Genomic DNA, 20,018 nt, shown 5'->3' with positions numbered 1-20,018 from the left:
ATGTTCCAGATTTTTATTTTTAATTTAAGGAAAAGGCCATGTTCATTTTGTATCGTCTTCTTTCCTTCTCATCTCTGACGGCTCTTCAATTGTTTACATTCTTGACAGCATGATATCTGCATTCAAATGTTATTGAACATTTGACTTATCTAAGTTCTAACTAGAAAAAAAAGAGCCAGTGTGCCTTTCTCATTTCTGCTTGCCTCAATTATTGGCGGTGATTAACATTCACAGACTACATTAAACAATTCTTTTTGGCCTATTGCAATATTAAATGTTTCCACAATTTTTGAAACTTAAAAGCTGTTAAACCCTCATGCAGGGTATATTGCATTTTTGACAGGATAAGAGCCTCTGCAAAATTAAGCACCGCTAGTATTTTACTCAACTAATGAATGAATGAAATATCAACAGTGGCCAACAAAAAAGATTTTGGGAGTACAATATCCATTTTTTTTTCGATAAAGGGAGATCCCGTTCCTATGGATTGGAAGCCAATACGATGAATAATATCCAATTGAACTGTTGATCTGAACTCAGGTCCTTGTTCGCCTGCCATTTAAGACATTCCTTTGTTGTAATACAAGTTTGTCCTCACACAGGACTTCACCCAATATGTTAAAAGCCTTGTGGGTGCTAAGGCTTTTCTTGCCCATGTACCAGGCTACAAAGAAATGCAATAAAACAAAGCATGAGTACATATTTTAACTGCATCTGGTGATACATTTGGAAGCCCAATGTTACAAAAACTTATGATCAGCTAAGAATAGCTCTTTCCCATTGCACCAATTTGTATTGTATTTTTGTTTGTTTGCAAAAACTTCATTTCAAGATTGTGTGTTTTTGTAAAACTACATTTGTGTGCTGTTAATAAATGGATTACAAAAAACATAATTGTGAAAAATGTATCATTTATTTATTTTACAAACATGATGGGCTGCCAAAAGGCTTTTTTTTGCAATTTTCCTGAAGAGATCCTGTCACTTCCCATCATACTTATCATTATAAATATTTAGATAACTTATTGTAGTACAAATATACTGAAAATGCATGACTTTCAAGTAAGTACAAAGGATCCTATCATCTACATAAACACATCAAGACCAAAATGATAGTTCAGAGTAGCTTCACAGGACTGAATAAAATCTTTCTGTCTGTATGAACTGTGCCACAATTAACATCTCAGAGACCATCAGAGATATTTCGAGGGACCTGTCCCGAATTGTTAGAAAAGCAAGTACGTCACACAAGCACTTTCAAAACAAAACAGTACAAGCACTTTCAAAACAAAACAGTAAGTACTGACTGATCATTTAAACAGTACATTGTCATTGTTTATGTTTTAAAGCACAAACATTTAGCTGCAACCACTCTTTCCTTCTAACTATCAACCCCTATCTAAGGCTTGTAGATTGCGTCGACACCTTCCAGACTACACGGACGAAAAGGAAAAGTTTGAACTTTGCACTTTTTACTCCAAATTCCCTTCTCTGTGCAGTACTTTCACCACCATGTGGACTATTTTAGTACTGCATTTGTATCTATGCCTGGAATTTGCTTTGTCTGAAGCAATCCCCAGTGTGGCCTTCAAATTCTTAGGCTTCCACTCTTTCTTAAAACCCCACCTACTTGAAATTTTAGCTCACTTTTTTCTGTTCACCCATAATAAAGTCATAAAAGAACCAAACTTTATGAATGATTTTTGTGACAAAGAAGTATATGTTCCAATCAGTCTCTCAGAGAAAAATCAGAGTTGTAGAAATAACTAAATAAACTTTTGACCACAACTGTAAGACTGATCGTGCCAGTGCCCCCCACTGTTCGAATGAAGGTTCGTGCAGTATTTCCTCTCCAATAACAAGACATTCTGAAGCATTTTTAGACCCACTCTAAATTTAAACTATAGAGTAAACTATAGACTTGAATATCATACAAATATAACATTAGCTTCTTCATTGTGAGTTGATGCAAACAAGTTAGTTTTGTTAAAGTCACACATTTACTCATTTGCCTTTTTGCTTACGTGCACCTCTTTTACTCGTATGTTTGTTTATCCATGTCGACTTGTCTGAGTCTTCTAACCTGGCACTTGACTTCATGGTCTTCCCAGGGATGCAACATCGACACTTTGTGCGCTTCCTCGTCCTGCCCATTCTGCTAGTATTTGGACGAACAACATTCTGGGTCTGGGCAGGCGAGTAGGGACTGTTATTTTCAATCGTGTAAGAGATATCATCTTCGATTGGCTCCACGTAGTTAAACGTTATCTCTGTGTCTGGAATACAGCATATTGTCTCAGGTGGGGTTTTGCAGGAGTGGCATTTTTCGTTCTTGTTCAAAAGATAACAATTGACTAAGTTGTTACCTGCATGTGGACTGGAGGTAAGAAATGTTTCTGACAAATTCTGTTCATCAGAAAGTTTCACTCTTGTGGCTTTAATGGGACTACTACAGTGGGCAGGATTTTGTTTTTTGTTTTGCTGAATGCCCCCTGTGGAAAACTCTTGTGCAGGATCTTTGAGTCCATATAAGGATGATCTTGAATTAACTCTCTGCAAGCAGATTCTCACATCAGATGTAATCCCAAACATTTGCCTTAGGCGGTGATCAGACGATTTGCAAATTGAGAAGGAACTCTGCAAAAAATAGAAATGCTCATTTTAGCTCCGTATTCCATCAGAAACAATTAATATAAAAGATGCGAGTCTCTTTTATCAGCTAGTTCAGGGGTGGCCAAGTCCGGTCCTCGAGAGCCCCATATCTAGTCTGTTATCCATGTCTCCCTCCACCAACACACCTAAATCAAATAATTGGGATCGGTATGAAGCTTCTGGACAGCTTGCTGATGAGTTGATCATTTGATTCAGGTGTGGTAGAGGAGGGAGATATAGAAAAGAGGCTGGATAGGCGCTCTCGATGACCGGACTTGGCCACCCCTGACCTAGTTAACTTGCGTTATGTGCTGTCAAGTCATTTAGATGATTTTCTTTTAAATACAGTAATAACTTGGCATACAAGTGTACGAAAATACGAGAAATTTGAGATATGAGGAAAATTCCGAGCAAGCTTTTGCCTTGAGATACGAGAAATTTACTTATGAGAACAGCATCACTCTGTCTTTCTCGCTGCATCTCCCTCGCGTAAAGATATCTATGAGCACCAGGCCGTACAAGTTGCATTTTTTACTGGAGATAGCACGCCTGAGCCGATAATTAGCGAAAAAGCCAGCATAATCTACAGACTTGAAAGCAAAGCAAGCATCTGAAAAAGAACCCTTCAAAGCGAGTCATGGCCGGTTCGAGAATTTTAAAAAACTAACTGGGATACACTCGGTTCTGAGGCATGGAGAAGACGCAAGTTCCAACTTGAAAGCCGATCGGTGGCGAGGAAAATCATTTTAACAGCGAGAAAGAGAGATAAAAACGACATAAACACTAAAGGTTAAGATTACAATTTAAGGAATTGGGGTCTTTTTCAGGTGTAGAAAAATGTAAAAAGTTTTTTTACCCGCCTCATTTTGACATGCATCTCTGTTTCTGTGACAATACTCACCGTCACGCTCTGGTCTAGTGTCTGTCTTTTATCAACGGAGCTTCCATCCTTATTTTCACAAGGCAGGGGATCATGGACAGTTTTGGACACATTTTGGGTTGCTGTCTGTTCAGTCACATGTACCACCGTCCTTGTCTGATAGCTTACATTCTCCGGTATTTTTTCGGCCAAATGTTGCGTTGGAACACATTCAGGTTTGGGTGGAATATATGATACAAAAATTACATTATCTTCATCCACAGAGGAGACTGTTGGCATGCCACGTGATATGATTTTGCACTGTTCATCTGGATAATTGTCACTGCAAAGGTCGATCACTTCATTTGGTTGGCGGTGTCTACTAATTGTTTTGTTTTGCAAGTGGGATGTTGAGTTTTTTAGCTGGCAACTTGTATCTTTGCTTTGCAATGGCATTAAAGGGGAATTCTTTTGGGTTGCAAAAAACACCTTGTCATTGCACATGACTAATGCTTGCGGATGATGTGCTTCATTTGTAGCCGAGCTCTTGGAAAGAACATAATGTGGAATGTCACCAGTGGCCTCAGTAGAGTTCACTTCTTCAATCACCCACTTCATTGGGCTGTTGGCCCTCTGGGAAACCTTTGGAATTAATTTCAAGTGTGAGGTGGGTGATCCCAGGGTTTCAAGTTTTGACCTATCCAAAGAGCCATTGCTTTGACAAACAGAGTTTGAACTTGAAGGCGAGTCAGGCAATGATAGTAAGTTTTGACTCTTAGCACCTGAAGGAACCTGTGGTGAAGGAACTGTTCTCACCCGGGATTGGGGCGTTTTGAGCAATTCTTGTGCTTCTGCAGTTTTAGGTGGATATTTGTTTAATGAGGGACATGCTACATCAAGTTGACAAGGCAAGACATTAACCTGATTGCCACTTGGTCGTGGTGCTATTGGCCTGAAAGTTTTCTGCACTCTAGAAGGAATAGTAGCTGAAATGACACTTTGGACACGTTTTCCGTTGACGATCTGGACAGGAATCAACCTCATGATGTTGGTCCCATCAGCTCCAATGGCAGGCAGGGCCTCGTAAAATACCCCGATCTCTTTATGACTAACAAAATGAACATAGAAACAGTGCAGCAATTAGAAAAGGTGAAACGAGTCAAACAACATTCTTCAAAGGGAGATCTTATTTAAGTAATGTTTTCATTTTTTTGTCCAACTTTACAACGTCTCTTTGAGTCTGTATCCGTTTAGCTATCGCAACCAAGATGGCGCCGTTCAAGTGGCAGCCGGCGGCGGTAGCTCTGTCCACTCTTGCTCGTTTTGTGTATTTGCTGCTTTTCTGTCTTAATGATTTGATTTGGTGATTCTTAATGATTCCATTTACTTTGATTTGCTTTGTACTTTTTGCTTTTGCTTTGTTGTTCTGTTTAATCACCCTCTTGCTACCGTCACAATGAAATTTCCCAAATACGGGATGAATAAAGTTATTCAATATAATCGCCGACTCAATTTATCCACCTGTCCTAGCATTGTGTGCTAGATGCTTCTTTCTGTACCATTTCGGAGGAATCCTCAACAGACCACTCAGGTGAACATCCAGGGTACAGACATTGAAATCGTGGAGAATTTTAAGTACCTGGGTGTTCACCTCAACAACAAACTAGACTGGTCCACAAACACAGATGCCCTGTACAAAAGGGGCCAGAGCCGCCTCTACCTACTGAGGAGTCTACGGTCCTTTGGAGTGTGCAGGACACTGCTGAGGACTTTCTACGACACTGTGGTGGCATCTACAGTGTTTTAGGCAGTGCTTTGTTGGGGATGCGGGAGCACGGAGAGGGACAGGAACAGGCTGAATAAGCTGGTCAGGAGGGCCAGCTCTGTTCTGGGCTGTCCTCTGGACTCTGTGGAGGAAGTGGGAGAGCGGAGGATGCTGACCAGGATGATGTCCATCATGGACAGCACCTCCCACCCCCTGCATGAGTCTGTGGAGTCCCTCCGAAGCTCCTTTAGCAATAGACTGCGGCAACCTCATTGCAGGAAGGAGCGCTTCCGCAGATCCTTCCTCCCATCAGCTGTCAGGCTCTTTAACAAAAAATGGCTGTGTGTTAAGACCTACCGTATGCATGTACATTTATGTGTATGTATGTATGTATATATGTGCTAAGCAACACGCTTATTTAATTATATATTTATTCATGTATTTATTTCTTGACCTACTTATTACCTATCTATTTATGTCTAAAATGCCTTTCCTATTCCTGCATCCTCACCCTCTTGCCACTGGAACAACGAAATTTCCCGAATACGGGATGAATAAAGTTATCCAATCCAATCCAATCCAATCATGATTGTTATAATACACCAAGGGACAGCCCGGTGGATCGAGTGGTTAGCGCGTCGGCCTCACAGCTCTAGGGTCCGGTTCAAATCCAGCCCTGAGTGGGTTTCCTCTGGGTACTCCGGTTTCCTCCCACATTCCAAAAACATGCATTGTAGGCTGATTGGACACTCTAAATTGCCCCTAGGTATGGTTGTGAGTGTGCATGGTTGTCCGTCTCCTTGTGCCCTGCTATTGCCCCCGCCTTAGGCCCGGAGTCAGCTGGGATAGGCTCCAGCACCCCCCGCGACCCTAATGACGGTTCTGAAAATGAGATGAGATGACATAATAAACCCATTACTTGGCATAATGTACCTAATATAACGATTAGTCATGAAGCATGATTAATAATAATGGCTGGATTTTAACAAATTACCAATTTGCCTATCATTGTGTGTCATAAATACGTTAATACCTTTGTCTACGAGAGTGAATAAGGTTTAATCACTAGTTTTCCAAAATATGTCGCGTAAATTCAAACCTTGCCGCTTATAGACCATGAGGTGGAATTAAAAAAAAAACAGTCTTTTGAATATAAAATATATGTTTAGTCTGTCAATACAAAAAATGAAAAGATGCTATAATGCTAATAACATTGCTGTCCATTTCGCGTGGGTGTCTCCCATGAACATCCAATTCGTTTTATGGAGTATGCCTGATAATTCGTTGTGGCGATTTTACCTTTGAGTAGCATTGTCTTCCAAAGATGTTGAATACATGACTTTCAAAAATAAGCTTGAAAGTGTAGAGAGATGCTCGAGAGCTTCATGCTAAATCCATGAAAAAGCTAAGAATAGCAGGCAAGCAAAATTAGGAAACTCCTCTTTTGACTTCAAATCTTCATGTTCGCTACTAAAATGAAACAAAATATTGTCTATTACGACAGTTTAGTATATTTGATTTCGTGGTTGTTTTCTTCTTTTAGTCGTATTGGAGGTTCAGGAGTCATAAAGCCTTTAGCGCCACCTTGTGACATGGAAATCGAAAGTTTCTTAGAAATGAGACGCATACACACGCTCTTTAAAAATCGAACCGGGCCCTTGAGAACAAATTCGCCTGCTCGAAGCTATTATTTTCTCCCTGTTATCCATCCACTCACAGTATCATATACACCTCCTTTTTCCTAGTTTAAGATAGAGACTTCCTGCTTATTTTTAACCTTTAATTGGCCAAGTCCACTTATGTAGTTCAGGGCTGATTCCTGACCTTTCTTGTGACCATTGAGAGCGTCTCTCCACCTGTGTGAAGTTTGCATGTTCTCTCCGGGCCTGCGTAGGTTTTCTCCGGGTACTCCGGTTTCCCCCTACATTCCAAAGACATGCATGGTAGGCTGATTGGACACTCTAAATTGCCCCTAGGTATGAGTGAGCGTAAATCATTGTTTGTCTCTGTGCCCTGCGATTGGCTGGCCACCAATTCAGGGTGTCCCCCGCCTCATGCCTGATTGGCAGTCACTAATTTAATAGATTTGAAAAAGGGATGAGTTAAGGCATTTTAAAACTTTTTTTTTAAAAACTGTATTTCCCACAACAGAGACGTCCTCTGGATTTTTGTTTTTATATTACCAAAAACAGTTACGTTTTAGTCTTTCATGCAACATACATTCACTTTTTGTATTCCTAAAATAACGAATCCAGAATGTATCTCAAATGTTGTGGTATCAGTTTATTAAATCTTCGATTAATATAAAAGGTGCATAAAAAAGGATGGACAGAATAATAAGAGGAACGTTTTATTTCATAATCTGCACCCAAAAAGTGGAGTGATTAATAAGTAAATGCTAAAATGCTGAAAAATACATTCATATTTTCATTTATAACAGACGTAACATGTTTCCCTCCCAATCTAAAACGCAGTGGAGAGAATACTTACGGGACATTATTTATCAAATCATCCAAAATACGCTCGCACATATACAGGCAGCGTGGCAGATGAAAGAACCCTAGAGGAGAAACAGATGCAATTATCCAGAACCAGTGGTAATTATTTTATTGGGAAAAATGCATTTAAATGCTTACCTTTATAAGGGCCTCCTTTGAAATCCAGTGCTACTTTTCCATCTTGCGACAGATAGCCAAACCATTCACCATGTTTGTCATCAGAAAACTACAGACATCAATCCAGGCCAATTAAACAAATGTAAAGAAATAAATGTTTAAACACTAGGACACAAAGCACACCCAACTATACAGTAAATAACATGATTAATAAATACCCCATGGGAAAAAAGGTGATCTGTGTGGATTTGAAATGTTTTACTTTTGGTGATACTCACATGGCTGAAAGTGTAGTCATAAACTTGAGAGAATCTCTCTAACAGTCCAGTCCTTTTCGTTTGACTGTACGCCATGAGGAAGGCGATGAGAGCCTCACAGTGAGGCCACCACAGTTTCATATTCCACTCCAACTGATCAAACAAACACAGAGATGATTTAATACCAGACGCCAAACAAATCCAGGACAGCTGTAACACTTTGCAGTGTGTGGAGACACACCTCTGTCAATACAATCCTTTTTCTGAGCAATATAAATTAATCGTCGCATAAATTCCAAATTTGAGTCACAGGATAGTTTGGAGGGTAATTGAAATGAAACCAGAAGCACATTAAGCAGGTGCAAATTCCCGCCTAAGCAGCCAAATTCAAAGCGTCGCCATGTTAGATATAGTGGGCATTTCCTTTCAGTATTCAAATGATGTGACAAATTCTATTTCAGGTCAAATATTAAAATGTAAGTAAAAATCCCAGGTAGTGAACCGTGAATAACCTGAGTGGGAGGATGTCCATCCACATCCAGGAAGTAGAAAAGTCCTCCATGCTCCTTATCCCAGCCAATTTGAAAAGGCAACTCTACAAATTTATTGATGGCCAGGTCCTGCAGCTCCTTGTCTTCCCACTGAGAAGCATATTCAAGCAGGAACCAGCCTGCTTCCAAGGCATGACCTGAGGACATATAAGAAAAAAAATCATTCATTCATTTTTTGAACCTCTTATTGGATTGGATAACTTTATTCATCCCGTATTCGGGAAATTTCGTTGTTCCAGTGGCAAGAGGGTGAGGATGCAGGAATAGGAAAGGCATTTTAGACATAAATAGATAGGTAATAAGTAGGTCAAGAAATAAATACATGAATAAATATATAATTAAATAAGCGTGTTGCTTAGCACATATATACATACATACATACACATAAATGTACATGCATGCATACGGTAGGTCTTAACACACAGCCATTTTTTTGTTAAAGAGCCTGACAGCTGATGGGAGGAAGGATCTGCGGAAGCGCTCCTTCCTGCAATGAGGGTGCCGCAGTCTATTGCTAAAGGAGCTTCGGAGGGACTCCACAGACTCTTCCAAAAAGTTATCCTCACAAGGGTCGCGGGGTGTGGTACACCGTACACATACACACGCACAAACATACACACATGTTATTGCTATACTGTTAGAGAGGGAGAGAGAGAAAGAGAGACTTGTTGGACGGTAACGCGCTCGTACCATAACATACGTAAACATAAATTTAACTTAAATGAAGGGTTCTGGTGGTGTTGAAGGCTTGCCTTTTTGAGATGCTCGCTTTGCTTTTAAATTAATGTAAATTCTGCTGGCTTTTTCTCATATTATCGACTCGGTCACGCTATCTCCCTGTAACAGTTTGTTTTTTATCCATCTTAAAAGAAGGCTACCCATCTCATTATGAATGTCACTGCGGAGCTTGGAAATTATGGTTAGTCTTTGGAAGGCTTGATATCCTTAATAGCCTACTTCTGCTTCAGGATGGTGCATATTGTTGAAAAACTCCTCTAGTATTGGCGGGCCAGCTTCGTAACGCATATACCGCTTATGTTTTTCGATTATTTCGTGCTTAATATCGATTGTCATCATACGCCTTTTCTTCGCACTACCCTTCATTGCACCTGCTTGCTTTGGACCTATTGTTTTTCCCTTAATTCTGTATTGACTAACGCAAAAAAAAAACACGGAAAAAAAATGCAACGCTCCGCCCAGTGTTCGTAGATATCTTTACACGTGGGCGATGCGGCGAGAAAGATCATAAGCAGCCTCTCGCTTCTCGGCCACCTGGCTGTCTTGTATGCTCGTATCTCAAGGCAAATATTTGCTCTGAATTTACTCGTATCTCAAATTGCTTGTATGTTGGGGCACTCGTATATCAAGGTATTACTGTATCTACTACACGTAGAAGTATATATTTTTGAAATGTAACGGATTAAACGTAGCGCGTTACCATCCACCTCTGGCTATTACTAGTATGATTGTTTGGTAAACAGCAGATCTTTTACCAGGATTCTGTAGTCGACCTTGACAACCTGGGAGCTCTGTCCCCTCCAAGGACACATTTTCCAAGATAGCTGTGCCATCTCTCTGTAAAAATAGATGAAGTATGTTTTTTGATTTTTTTTATTCCTGATTGGAAAAAGACACACAGTCAGACTTTTCTATGAGAATGCCAAAATGATTGCAGTGCTGCACCTAGTTCAATACAGTAAATTCCGTGCAAACCTGAACATGTTGGAGAATCTGCTGCACACACCAGCTGCTTAACTTTTTATACTTAAGGACTGCCTCCTCACTACGACCTTCAGTGAGTTGCTGCACTAGGCACATAAGCATCATTGGAACAGCCATGCTGTTGGTAGGCGTGGCACCAGGTAGCATTGGTCGGCCTAGACCTGTTGAATCAACCTGAACCCAGAAGATGAGCTGCGCCATCATCTTTTCAGCCTCTTGCTGGGAACAAGTAGTAGTAGAAGTCAAATATCTCTTAATATGAGAAAAAAATATATTGAAAGTTCAAAAGAAAATCTGTGAGTGCATCTCGCTCTAACTTTAAATAGGTGTGTTCGATTTTTTTGTTACAGAAGTGTGATGCAATTTTATTCATTGCTTTTTACGTTGATGTTCAATGCATATTTTGCTAAAGATTGCACCATTTGAATGAAAATCCCAGAAAGCTTATTGGGTTTAAAATGGTTGCGTGCCAATTAGTCTTAAAAATGCATCTAAAAAAATAATCATGATACACTCCTGATTTCACTTTATCTAAAATCATGATATGATCCTTTTTTGGACAATTTGCTCACCCCTCCTATACATATCCATCCATCCAACATTGTACCTGCATTTCCTTGTCACCAGTAACTCTGCTCAGCTCATCTAAGGCCATGATGTAGAAACATTCACTGAATATGGTCCTCTGTATTTTTACTGCTTTACCATCTCGTGTTAAACAGAAGGCACATTTCATCTGACCACTGGCACTGGAAACACGAGCAAACTTCCTGAGGAAAGTTCCTCCTGAAATGTAGGAGAATTTGAGACTTAATTTTAAACCATGTTAAATGGACAGCAGCAGGCACATGGGGAGTCATGGCGTCTGGATGGCCAGGGCCTATGTCCGATTATTATTATTATATATTCACCAACAACTTCCCTTTGTATATTTATATTTCTGCTCAAGAAAATATTTCCTATCATATCAATCCATTTCAAAGCAATCTAGACAACAAATTGTGCACGGAACCCCTGTGTTATAACAGAAAAAAATGATATGCTACAATGCCTTTGATAGAATCGGAGATACAATTTGTTCCATAGTAAACAAAGTAATGTATTATACCTAGTATTTAATATTTTATCTTTTTTATATAACAATTCTGTTTGGCAGAATCCTCAAAATATCTCACAAAACCATAATACCATATTACCTGCATTGAGAAACAACCCTGGAAAATGATGTTCAATTTCTAATTGAATATGATAAACACTTGCTAAACATGTAGACTTACAGTATTAACTGTACACTAGGTATGTTGTAAAAAGCTGACTCATGGATACTTAACATTTTGTACTTAGTGCAGCACCAAATATGATTTTGTTGAGTTGCAACTTTTTGGCTGAAAAGGATATGTTGTGCAATCTCTTTTGTCAACAGTTAAAATGGACCTTTTTACCCATGTTTTGCTGACATACTAAGATCTGACCTTCTTTGTTTGGAGATTTAAGGCCACTGATTGCAATGGGACTACTAGGATTTGTATTGTCTGCTTTGAAAGTGATCAATCCAATGGACGTTTCTGTCCATGGGAGTCTCATTTTAAAGAAGGCTTGTGGAGCCACGTCCTGTCGATAATGTGCTTGTTTCCATTCGCTTGCAGAGGATCTGCAGATAGTACGCCTGCAGCGTGATGAGGCATGTTGCAAAACAAGTAACGTAAAAACATGCCTTTTCTGCAATGCTATCATGCGATTTGCCAAGAGCGATTGTCATACACTTAGAGTAGTGAAACATCTTAACAATAAACTTTTTTCCAAATTGTGTTTTGGTGCCACTAACTAGAACCACTAAGTGACATCATGACCAATCAGTGATGATCGTGACTGTCAGTGAATTCATCAACTACGAATAAATACATATGTGGCCAATGAAAATTTCCGTGCACATACCAGTTTTGGCTGCTTCAAGAATATCAGGTCTGTGGAATCTATCCATTGTCCTGTATAAGCGACAGTACATCCAAACCTGGGAAAGGGCACAATTCTCCAAAATTGCACTCGTAAAATGCGGACAACCGGATTAAAACTTGTGAGGCTTACCTGTCTACCCTGCAACCAGACATACTTCAGCTCATCGTAAACCTTCCCACTCTTCCCAATACAATTGAAGAAGCCGCTGAAATGGGAAGCAGAATGTAATCAACAGGTCCAAAGATCCAAATGTTGTTAGGTTTCATCTTGTTATCTACTAGTCAATGATTTTTTAATTGAATTTTTAGTTATCGCTCATCTCATTTTCTGAACCACTTTATCCTCACTAGGGTCGCGGGGGGTGCTGGAGCCTATCCCAGCTGACTTAGGGCCAGAGGCGGGAGACACCCTGAATTGGTGGCCAGCCAATCGCTGGGCACAAGGAGACAAACAACCATTCATGCTCATACTCATACCTAGGGGAAATTTAGAGTGTCCAATCAGCAAATTTGAGTCAGTATAACTGAATTATTTCCAGAAGGAAGTGGGCATGGCAGTACCCATAAACGGTGTCATGGGAGTATTTCAGCCAAAATTCCACAACGTTGTTCAGCTCTTTGTGAATTTTCTCTCGATACTCTTCCAGTTTCCCCTTAGGCATTGTGACTTCCTAAAAATAAAATGGCAAAAAAAGAAAGCGACATGAAAGACTGACTACACAAAAACTTTGTAAAATTCTGCAGATATCATCTGAGCAACAAATGAGTACAGCCTACAGCTAGATTAGATTATAATTTGCATGTTTTTGTTGACCAGAAAAACAACGAGGTCCTATTTTAAAGCAATTGGTTAACAAATTGCTTTAAAACTGGTTAAACCGACACAAATAGTAATTGATTCATACCCACCACGAGGCGTCACTATAGTCTCCCAAATCTGATTTCGCGCATTATACTTGAAAAAAAAAACAAGGTTTACTAGTTGTGTTTTTACTGCACGTGACAGTATTTTCCGCAATTTTAGCAGGTACTTCTGACATATTTGGTATTTTTAAAAAATACTTCAAAATTGTACAAATGTTTATAGGGGTACGGTGAATTACTAATGGTAAATTATTATTATTATTTACACTTGTATTTCGCCTTATACATTTCGGAACACTCAAAGCGCTTGTAATAGTACAAAGGGTACAAAGGTAAGTAGTCTTGTGATCTGAGGATATTTTTTAATACTGAATACTGAATGTGGTCTTATATTTACAAAACAACACACATTAAAAGTGAAATGTTCAATTGCGTAAAATGAATAACCACAATCTACTAAATGTCGAAATAATGAAACTGTTGAAAATTATTATGACCCTGACATCTATCTGCATTGGCTAGATTGTATTTTCAGAATTACTACTTTGTGAACGATAATAACCACCAGGTTGAGAACTGCCGTACACAGTTTGATATACAATTGCGCTTAATCTGACGGGCTTCCGGTTAGGGAAAAAATAAAATATAAATCAAACAGAAACAATTTACTTTACCAATCAAATGTTAACCTACTGAAAGAACCGTGGGACAAGCGTGATGTGGAAGTCTCCAAGGAAGGCTGTCAGTCTGTCGTCCCACCGCCACTGCTACGGCGCCGCACACAACGCCGCCATCACGTGATTACGCCAAACAAAACACCCAGAAGCGGAAAACGTCGCTCTGACGCCACTCTTAACGTGACACTCAATGCATGAAAGTTTTGATTAACTGCCTGAAAAAAACCTTACCTTAGATTAGAAGATTGCATAATCAGGAAAATCAGCCCCTCCCCGTACCAGACGGATAGTTTTCGGTCACGTGATCCATGTTTCGTCTCATGACTATCCATGGTTGAGGTCATATTGAGAGGATCTCAAATGTAAACGGATGCTGACTAAAAAAATAAGAGAATTTCAATATTTTGCAACATTGCACTGGGATGCCTTCATTTATGTATATTTATTAACAATGTTTAAATAAAGAGGTATCCATATTGCATAGACTGATTTAACTATTTCAAGAACAGTGACCCCAACACTGGACAGCTATTCAAAAGTTGACACTTAAGACCTTTAACCCTTTGTATAGCAAGTGAATATATTTGAGAATTATTATTATTGTTGACAGGCAAGACCTTTAACACCTTATAGAGCAATGGCAGCAAGTTAAATGAGTGCATTGTAAAGGGTTAGGAAAAAACAATTAGTGCATGGAAGTTTCAAAATACTAATATAAAAATGAACAACTGAAATGACAACAAAATTGCGATCACAACGCTGTCTAAAACTGTGCTACTTGTGTGTGTGCATGTGTGTATGTATGCGGCGGCACGAGTGGTTAGCGCCTCACAGCTCTGGGGTCCTGGGTTCAAATCCAGGTTGGTGCAACTGTGTGGAGTTTGCTTGTTCTCCCCGGGCCTGCGTGGGTTTCCTCCAGGTACTCCGGTTACCTCCCTCATTCCAAAAACATGCATGGTAGGCTGATTGGACACTCTACATTGCCCCTAGGTATGGGTGTGAGTGTGCATGGTTGTCCGTCTCCTTGTGCCCTGCGATTGGCTGGCCACCGATTCAGGATGTTCCCCACCTCTGGCCCGGATTCAGCTGGGATAGGCTCCAGCACCCCCTGCAACCCTAATGAGGATAAAGCGGTTTAGAAAATGAGATATGTTCATTAACATGAATATGTTCATTAATTTGTGCTGTCCCTTATTAAATAAATCCAACTTGTCATTGTGCGTATTTATCGAGTGCTAAAAATATAACATTCACTGTTAGTTCCTGATGGAATTACCAGGTCGCTTCACTTGTCTGGAGTTTGCATGTTCAGCGTGGGTTTTCTCCGGGTACTCCCACATTCCAAAACATGCATGGTAGGCTGATTAGACACTCTAATTTGCCCCTAGGTACGAGTGTGGGTCTGAATAGTCAGTCTTCTTGTGCCCTGCGATTGGCTGGCCAAGAGTGTCGCCCGCCTGGTGCCCGAAGTCAGCTGGGATACAAGGTTGTGAGGATAAGCATTTCAGAGAATGAATGAATTGTTTCTCATGACAAACAGGATGTTGCGTAAAGCGCTCCCTCTTACAAACATAAACAAAAACAACCGCATCACAGTCTCACACACGACAGACTCACGAAGCAAATGATTTTTGTGCTCATGTTGCAACTCCCTTAGCTTTAGTACATCATGAGCTTATGCAATAAAGGGCTTTCAAAGTTAGTAGAAGCAGGAGAGGTTAGCTACAGCAGCCTTGGACATTGCCACTGGTCAATCGCCACCATTCTCCGCATAAGCCAAATGAACAGACATTTCTTGCCCCTTTGTAGAGTGTAGCGTGTTTTAATCTAGCAGTGAGGTGGGAAATCTGACCTCACCATTTTTTTTGCCTAAAAGATAAATACTAAATTTGAACATATTTCAACACATTTTTTTCGAGACAAACCTAATGGCATTGTTGGTCTACAGCAGGGGTCACCAAACTACGGCCCGCGGGCCGGATACGGCCCGTCAGCACATTTGGCCCAGCCCTCTGAACAATACCAGAGATGCTATCAGATTTATTTCCTATTTGGAAAAAAAAAAAATTCCAAATTTTTTTTTTCTCCCCCAAAAAAAATCCTAGGCCCCGCCCTGTCAAAGAGAGAACGGAATAATGGCGAAAAAGTTAGGTAAGAGAAAAATTGATTCAGAATGCAGGGTATTTCACCTGGAGTGGACAAACGATTATTTTTTTGTTCAATGCAAAGAAAAGGCTGTTTGTCTCATCTGTCAAGAGACGGTGGCGGTATTCAAAGAATACAATCTTCGCCGACACTATGAATCCCGTCACAAAGACAAGTACGATAGCTTGCAAGGCCAAATACGAGCAGACAAACTCAAAGCGAAAAAGTGAACTACTATCTCAGCCGAATACATTTGTACGCCAAGCTCAGCTGAACCAGGCATCCGTTCGGGCCAGCTTTCGAGTTGCTAAACTGATAGCAAGCAGCGGTAAGCCTTTCACTGACGGAGAGTTTGTTAAGAAATGTATGGATGCTGTCGCGGAGGAGGTGTGTCCCGAGAAGAAAGATGCATTTAATGCCGTAAGTCTGTCGGCGAGTACAATCACCAGACGCGTTGAAGAAATCGGGAGTAATGTATATGCCCAGCTGCAGCAGAAGACGAAAGAATTTGACTTTTTTTCATTAGCACTGGATGAAAGCGCGGACGTGCAAGACACAGCGCAACTGCTCATTTTTATTCGTGGAGTTAGCGCAAACTTTGAGATATGCGAGGATCTGGCAGCCAATGTTCCCTCTAATTTTTCGTTGGTCTGAGCAGAAAGACAACCTCCCTGAGCGCACTGAGTACCAGTGTGAGCGACATCATCGGTACTCAGATGATTCACCTAAAGACGTTTCGCCGACGGACGTTTGACAGACGGGCAGGTCGCCGAATGGACGTTCCGCCGAACGTTCATTCGGCCGAACGGAGGTTTCGCCGAAACGGGATTCGCGCGCTCGCCCCGCCCCCGGATCGTGTGTGTACAAGTTATTCAACCTCAGCCCGCGGGCCATATACGGCCCGTTAGGATTTTTAATCCGGCCCACCGCCGGTGTTGTCCAAGTTATAGTAAAAATCAATGTTAGTCTACCATCAATGGCAGCCCAGGAATAAGCACTCTTGGGGGGGCATGGCAGTCCGGGAATAAGCACTCTTGGGCGGGCAGATGTAGCAGAACTGAGCTGTAAAATGACAGCAATCGGGTCAAATCCATCCTAAAACAGCATTTAATGATTAAATACAAATACTGGAGCTCTTTGGACATTAGAACCGAGCCCAGGGAAGAGAATTCCTTGGTAAAATGTCACGATGATATCGCGATGGAGGCAAAAAAATGTCTATATACGTCCATTCGCCAAACGGCTCAAAATGCTCTCAAATTCGGTCAAATCCAGCCGAAAACAGCGTTTAATGATTAAATACAAATACTGGAGCTCTTTGGACATTAGAACCGAGCCCAGGGAAGTGAATTCCTCGGTAAAATGTCGCGATGGAGGCAAAAAAACGTCCATATACGTCCATTCGCCAAACGGCTCAAAATGCTCTCAAATTCGGTCAAATCCAGCTGAAAACAGCGTTTAATGATTAAATACAAATACTAGTATTTGTATTTAATCATTAAACTAACAAATACTAGTATTTGTATTTAATCATTAAACGCTGTTTGAACGAACGTTCATTCGGCGACCTGGCCGTCTGTCAAACGTCCGTCGGCAAAACGTCTTTAGGTGAATCATCCGGTCAAGACATCATCATTGCTCGCTATGGGCACACCAGTATCACACCTGCCACAAGCAGGTGCATGTCAATGTTCCCTCTAATTTTTCATGTAAAACATGCTGTAAAACACGAAAAACATAACAGTGGACAGAGCTACTGCCACTGGGGAAAAGGGTTAAAAAAAAAATAAAAAAAAAATCCGATGTTTTTTTTTTTTTTTTTTTTTTTTTACTGCACGCCATATGATTGCTGCTGCGCAGAGAAGACGAGAGTAGTGCGCAATTGCGCACGCGCGCAGCTTAGAGGGAACAGTGCTGGCAGCCCTCCAAAGTCTCAAAGGGACTACAACGGGAGAGGATATTTTTGACAAAGTGTGCCAAACCATGGAGAAGCTGGACCTGGACTGGTCAAAGCTAGCTAGCATCACGACTGACGGTGCTCCTAGCATGGTGGGCGAAACTCGCGGTCTAATGGGACGCATGAACCGGGAGTTGGAAAAAAGGGGTCTCACCGCCCCGCTACGAGTCCACTGCCTAATTCACCAGCAAGCACTGTGCTGCAAAGTGTTGACGTGAGAGAGATTCTGCTCTGACAACTGAGCTGAACTTTTATCTGTTAAGATTGTGCATGGCACAACAGAAAGTTAATGTTCCATGGCTTTTTTTCTATGAAGAACCCAGAGAGAGTTATTTAGTTATTATTTATTTCATAAATAGTGTTATTATTTGTTTCCTGACTTTTTTTCTGTGAAAAACCTGGAAAGGGTTATTTGGTTATGTGTGGCTTTCTGGAAAACAATAAAAATTTTAAGCTCCCCTACGATAGTCACACTTTTTCTGTTACAAACTGACACCGGCCCCCCATCAGAGAAGGGAAAGATTATGTGGCCCTCACAGGAAAAAGTTTGGGGACCCCTGGTCTACAGCCTTAGATGACATCTGTTTGAGAAGAAACAGTGGTACTACAGGCCAGAGACTGGACAAATAAGTAACTTGTTGATGTGCTTTAATGTATTTTGTTTCCCCTTTGGGTGTTTTCAATGTTCAGCAGAGGTGCATGATGTGTTTAAAAGAATAATAGATTTTTACAATGCACCACTATTGAATTATAGTTGCAATTAAATATCAATTCCAACTATTCCTGTGTATATTTCTTTATTTGTTTCTGGATTAGCATTAGTTTCTGGTACTGGTGTAATAATGACAAAATAGGAAGTACTAAGGAATTTATGAAAATAATACTTTAACTTTTCACCCAAAAAAGATTTGATTATTAGTGACTGATGCAATCAAAATATAATTAGAAAAAATCTTTTCATATAAAAGGGAAAGTGGTCATTTTAAAGATATTATCTCTATAGTTTCCATAGTTTGGATTTGACAACTGCATGATGTAAAATGTTTTTCACATCTTTAAATCCATTTCTTTTTGTTTTTTGTTGACTGCTTGGAGTATGTTGAAATATATATATTTTGCCCCACCAACATAATATCTGTCTTCTAAGTGTAGTTCCTCAGGTACACTAGTCTGTGAGGCTGGAACTTCTCCCGACACAGGGGGCACTCAGCCTGTATGAAATCATGCAAACATAAATACACAATTCACATGTGAATTTTCTATAGCCCCTTAAGTGATCATAATGATAGTTGCGCATTGAATCTTACCTTGGTGTTGCACCACTCTGTGATACACTCCCAGCAGAAGAGGTGTCCACAGGGGGTAGAAGTCGGATGCCTGCGGTCCTCCAGGCAGAGGCTGCAGCGAGCAGCCCTGGAGCTTGAATTTTGGCTTTGCTGTGGACTGGAAAAAAACACAAACAAACTTGTGTATAGTATCTAGGTGTCAACCACAATAAAGACCTTGACAATGTTGATTTCTCACAGCGGAAAAACACTGCAACTAAGACAGTATGCTACTACTACGGCCATTTAAAAATGAACAATTAAAAAATTGTGGAGTAAGGTTTTTTTTTTTTTTTTTACTTAAATTTGCCTGCTGATTAGTAAGAAGCCCTTTTGTCTTCTGGGGCACAAAGCAGATCACTGTTTATTGTTTTCATTCATTTATCTTCTGTTTTGATTATCCTAATGAGGATAAACTCACCTTGAGATAAAGATGTATCTGCTTTGGGCCACATAAGAAAATAAAAGAATTTTCAGTTGAGGATGCCTGCTCTGGCTATTGTTGTAGAGTTACCGTATTTACTTGCATATAAGCCGCCTCCTGATTCACAATTTTCATCTTCATATTCACGGTTTTAATAGGTAGTACAAATGTGCTACTTTGAAGGGAAAATCTTAAGAAAAAGCACCACTCATGGTATTTCTGAGATACTGTATGAATCAAAAGCATATTAT

General features: G+C 40.3%; 2 protein-coding genes across 3 annotated transcripts in view; both read right to left on the bottom strand.

Moving 5' to 3' along the window:
• Nucleotides 1-894: 894 nt before the first annotated feature.
• LOC144072006 (uncharacterized) lies at nucleotides 895-14,139 on the bottom strand. Of its 2 annotated transcripts, XM_077597542.1 has the most exons (13): nucleotides 13,933-14,139; nucleotides 12,937-13,046; nucleotides 12,506-12,581; nucleotides 12,356-12,431; nucleotides 11,028-11,206; nucleotides 10,412-10,639; nucleotides 10,192-10,273; nucleotides 8,660-8,835; nucleotides 8,169-8,300; nucleotides 7,912-7,999; nucleotides 7,766-7,835; nucleotides 3,553-4,618; nucleotides 895-2,636 (listed from the first exon to the last, which is right to left on the bottom strand). In XM_077597542.1, the coding sequence occupies exons 2-13, from the start codon at nucleotides 13,035-13,037 to the stop codon at nucleotides 2,004-2,006; spliced, it is 2,907 nt and encodes a 968-aa protein (XP_077453668.1). In that variant the 5' UTR covers nucleotides 13,038-13,046; nucleotides 13,933-14,139; the 3' UTR covers nucleotides 895-2,003. The 2 variants fall into 2 exon arrangements, with proteins under 2 accessions (XP_077453668.1, XP_077453667.1); XM_077597541.1 differs by lacking the exons at nucleotides 12,356-12,431; nucleotides 12,506-12,581; nucleotides 12,937-13,046; nucleotides 13,933-14,139 and having other exon boundaries at nucleotides 895-2,275; nucleotides 2,366-2,636; nucleotides 11,028-11,288.
• A 4,659-nt stretch (nucleotides 14,140-18,798) lies between these two features.
• pex10 (peroxisomal biogenesis factor 10) overlaps nucleotides 18,799-20,018 on the bottom strand; it is a 5,969-nt gene continuing 4,749 nt past the window's right edge. The window contains exons 5-6 of the mRNA XM_077595258.1: nucleotides 19,326-19,461; nucleotides 18,799-19,229 (exon numbers count right to left, since the gene is read on the bottom strand). Of these exons, the coding sequence (XP_077451384.1) occupies nucleotides 19,161-19,229; nucleotides 19,326-19,461 (205 nt within the window). The 3' untranslated portion in view covers nucleotides 18,799-19,160. The remainder of the gene's footprint in view (nucleotides 19,230-19,325; nucleotides 19,462-20,018) is intronic.

Source organism: Stigmatopora argus, chromosome 1 (assembly GCF_051989625.1).
Source record: "Stigmatopora argus isolate UIUO_Sarg chromosome 1, RoL_Sarg_1.0, whole genome shotgun sequence".
NCBI classification, from domain to species: Eukaryota; Metazoa; Chordata; class Actinopteri; order Syngnathiformes; family Syngnathidae; genus Stigmatopora; species Stigmatopora argus.
This window is presented reverse-complemented; position numbering and strand designations above follow the sequence as displayed.

Coding starts and splice junctions, on each gene's coding strand:
- LOC144072006 (XM_077597542.1), bottom strand. CDS start 13,037: ATGCCTAAGGGGAAACTGGAAGAGTATCGAGAGAAAATTCACAAAGAG. Junction 8,301..8,659: donor ATGGACATCCTCCCACTCAG/GTTATTCACGGT, acceptor TTGTTTGATCAG/TTGGAGTGGAATATGAAACT. Junction 7,836..7,911: donor CAAAGGAGGCCCTTATAAAG/GTAAGCATTTAA, acceptor TTTCTCCTCTAG/GGTTCTTTCATCTGCCACGC.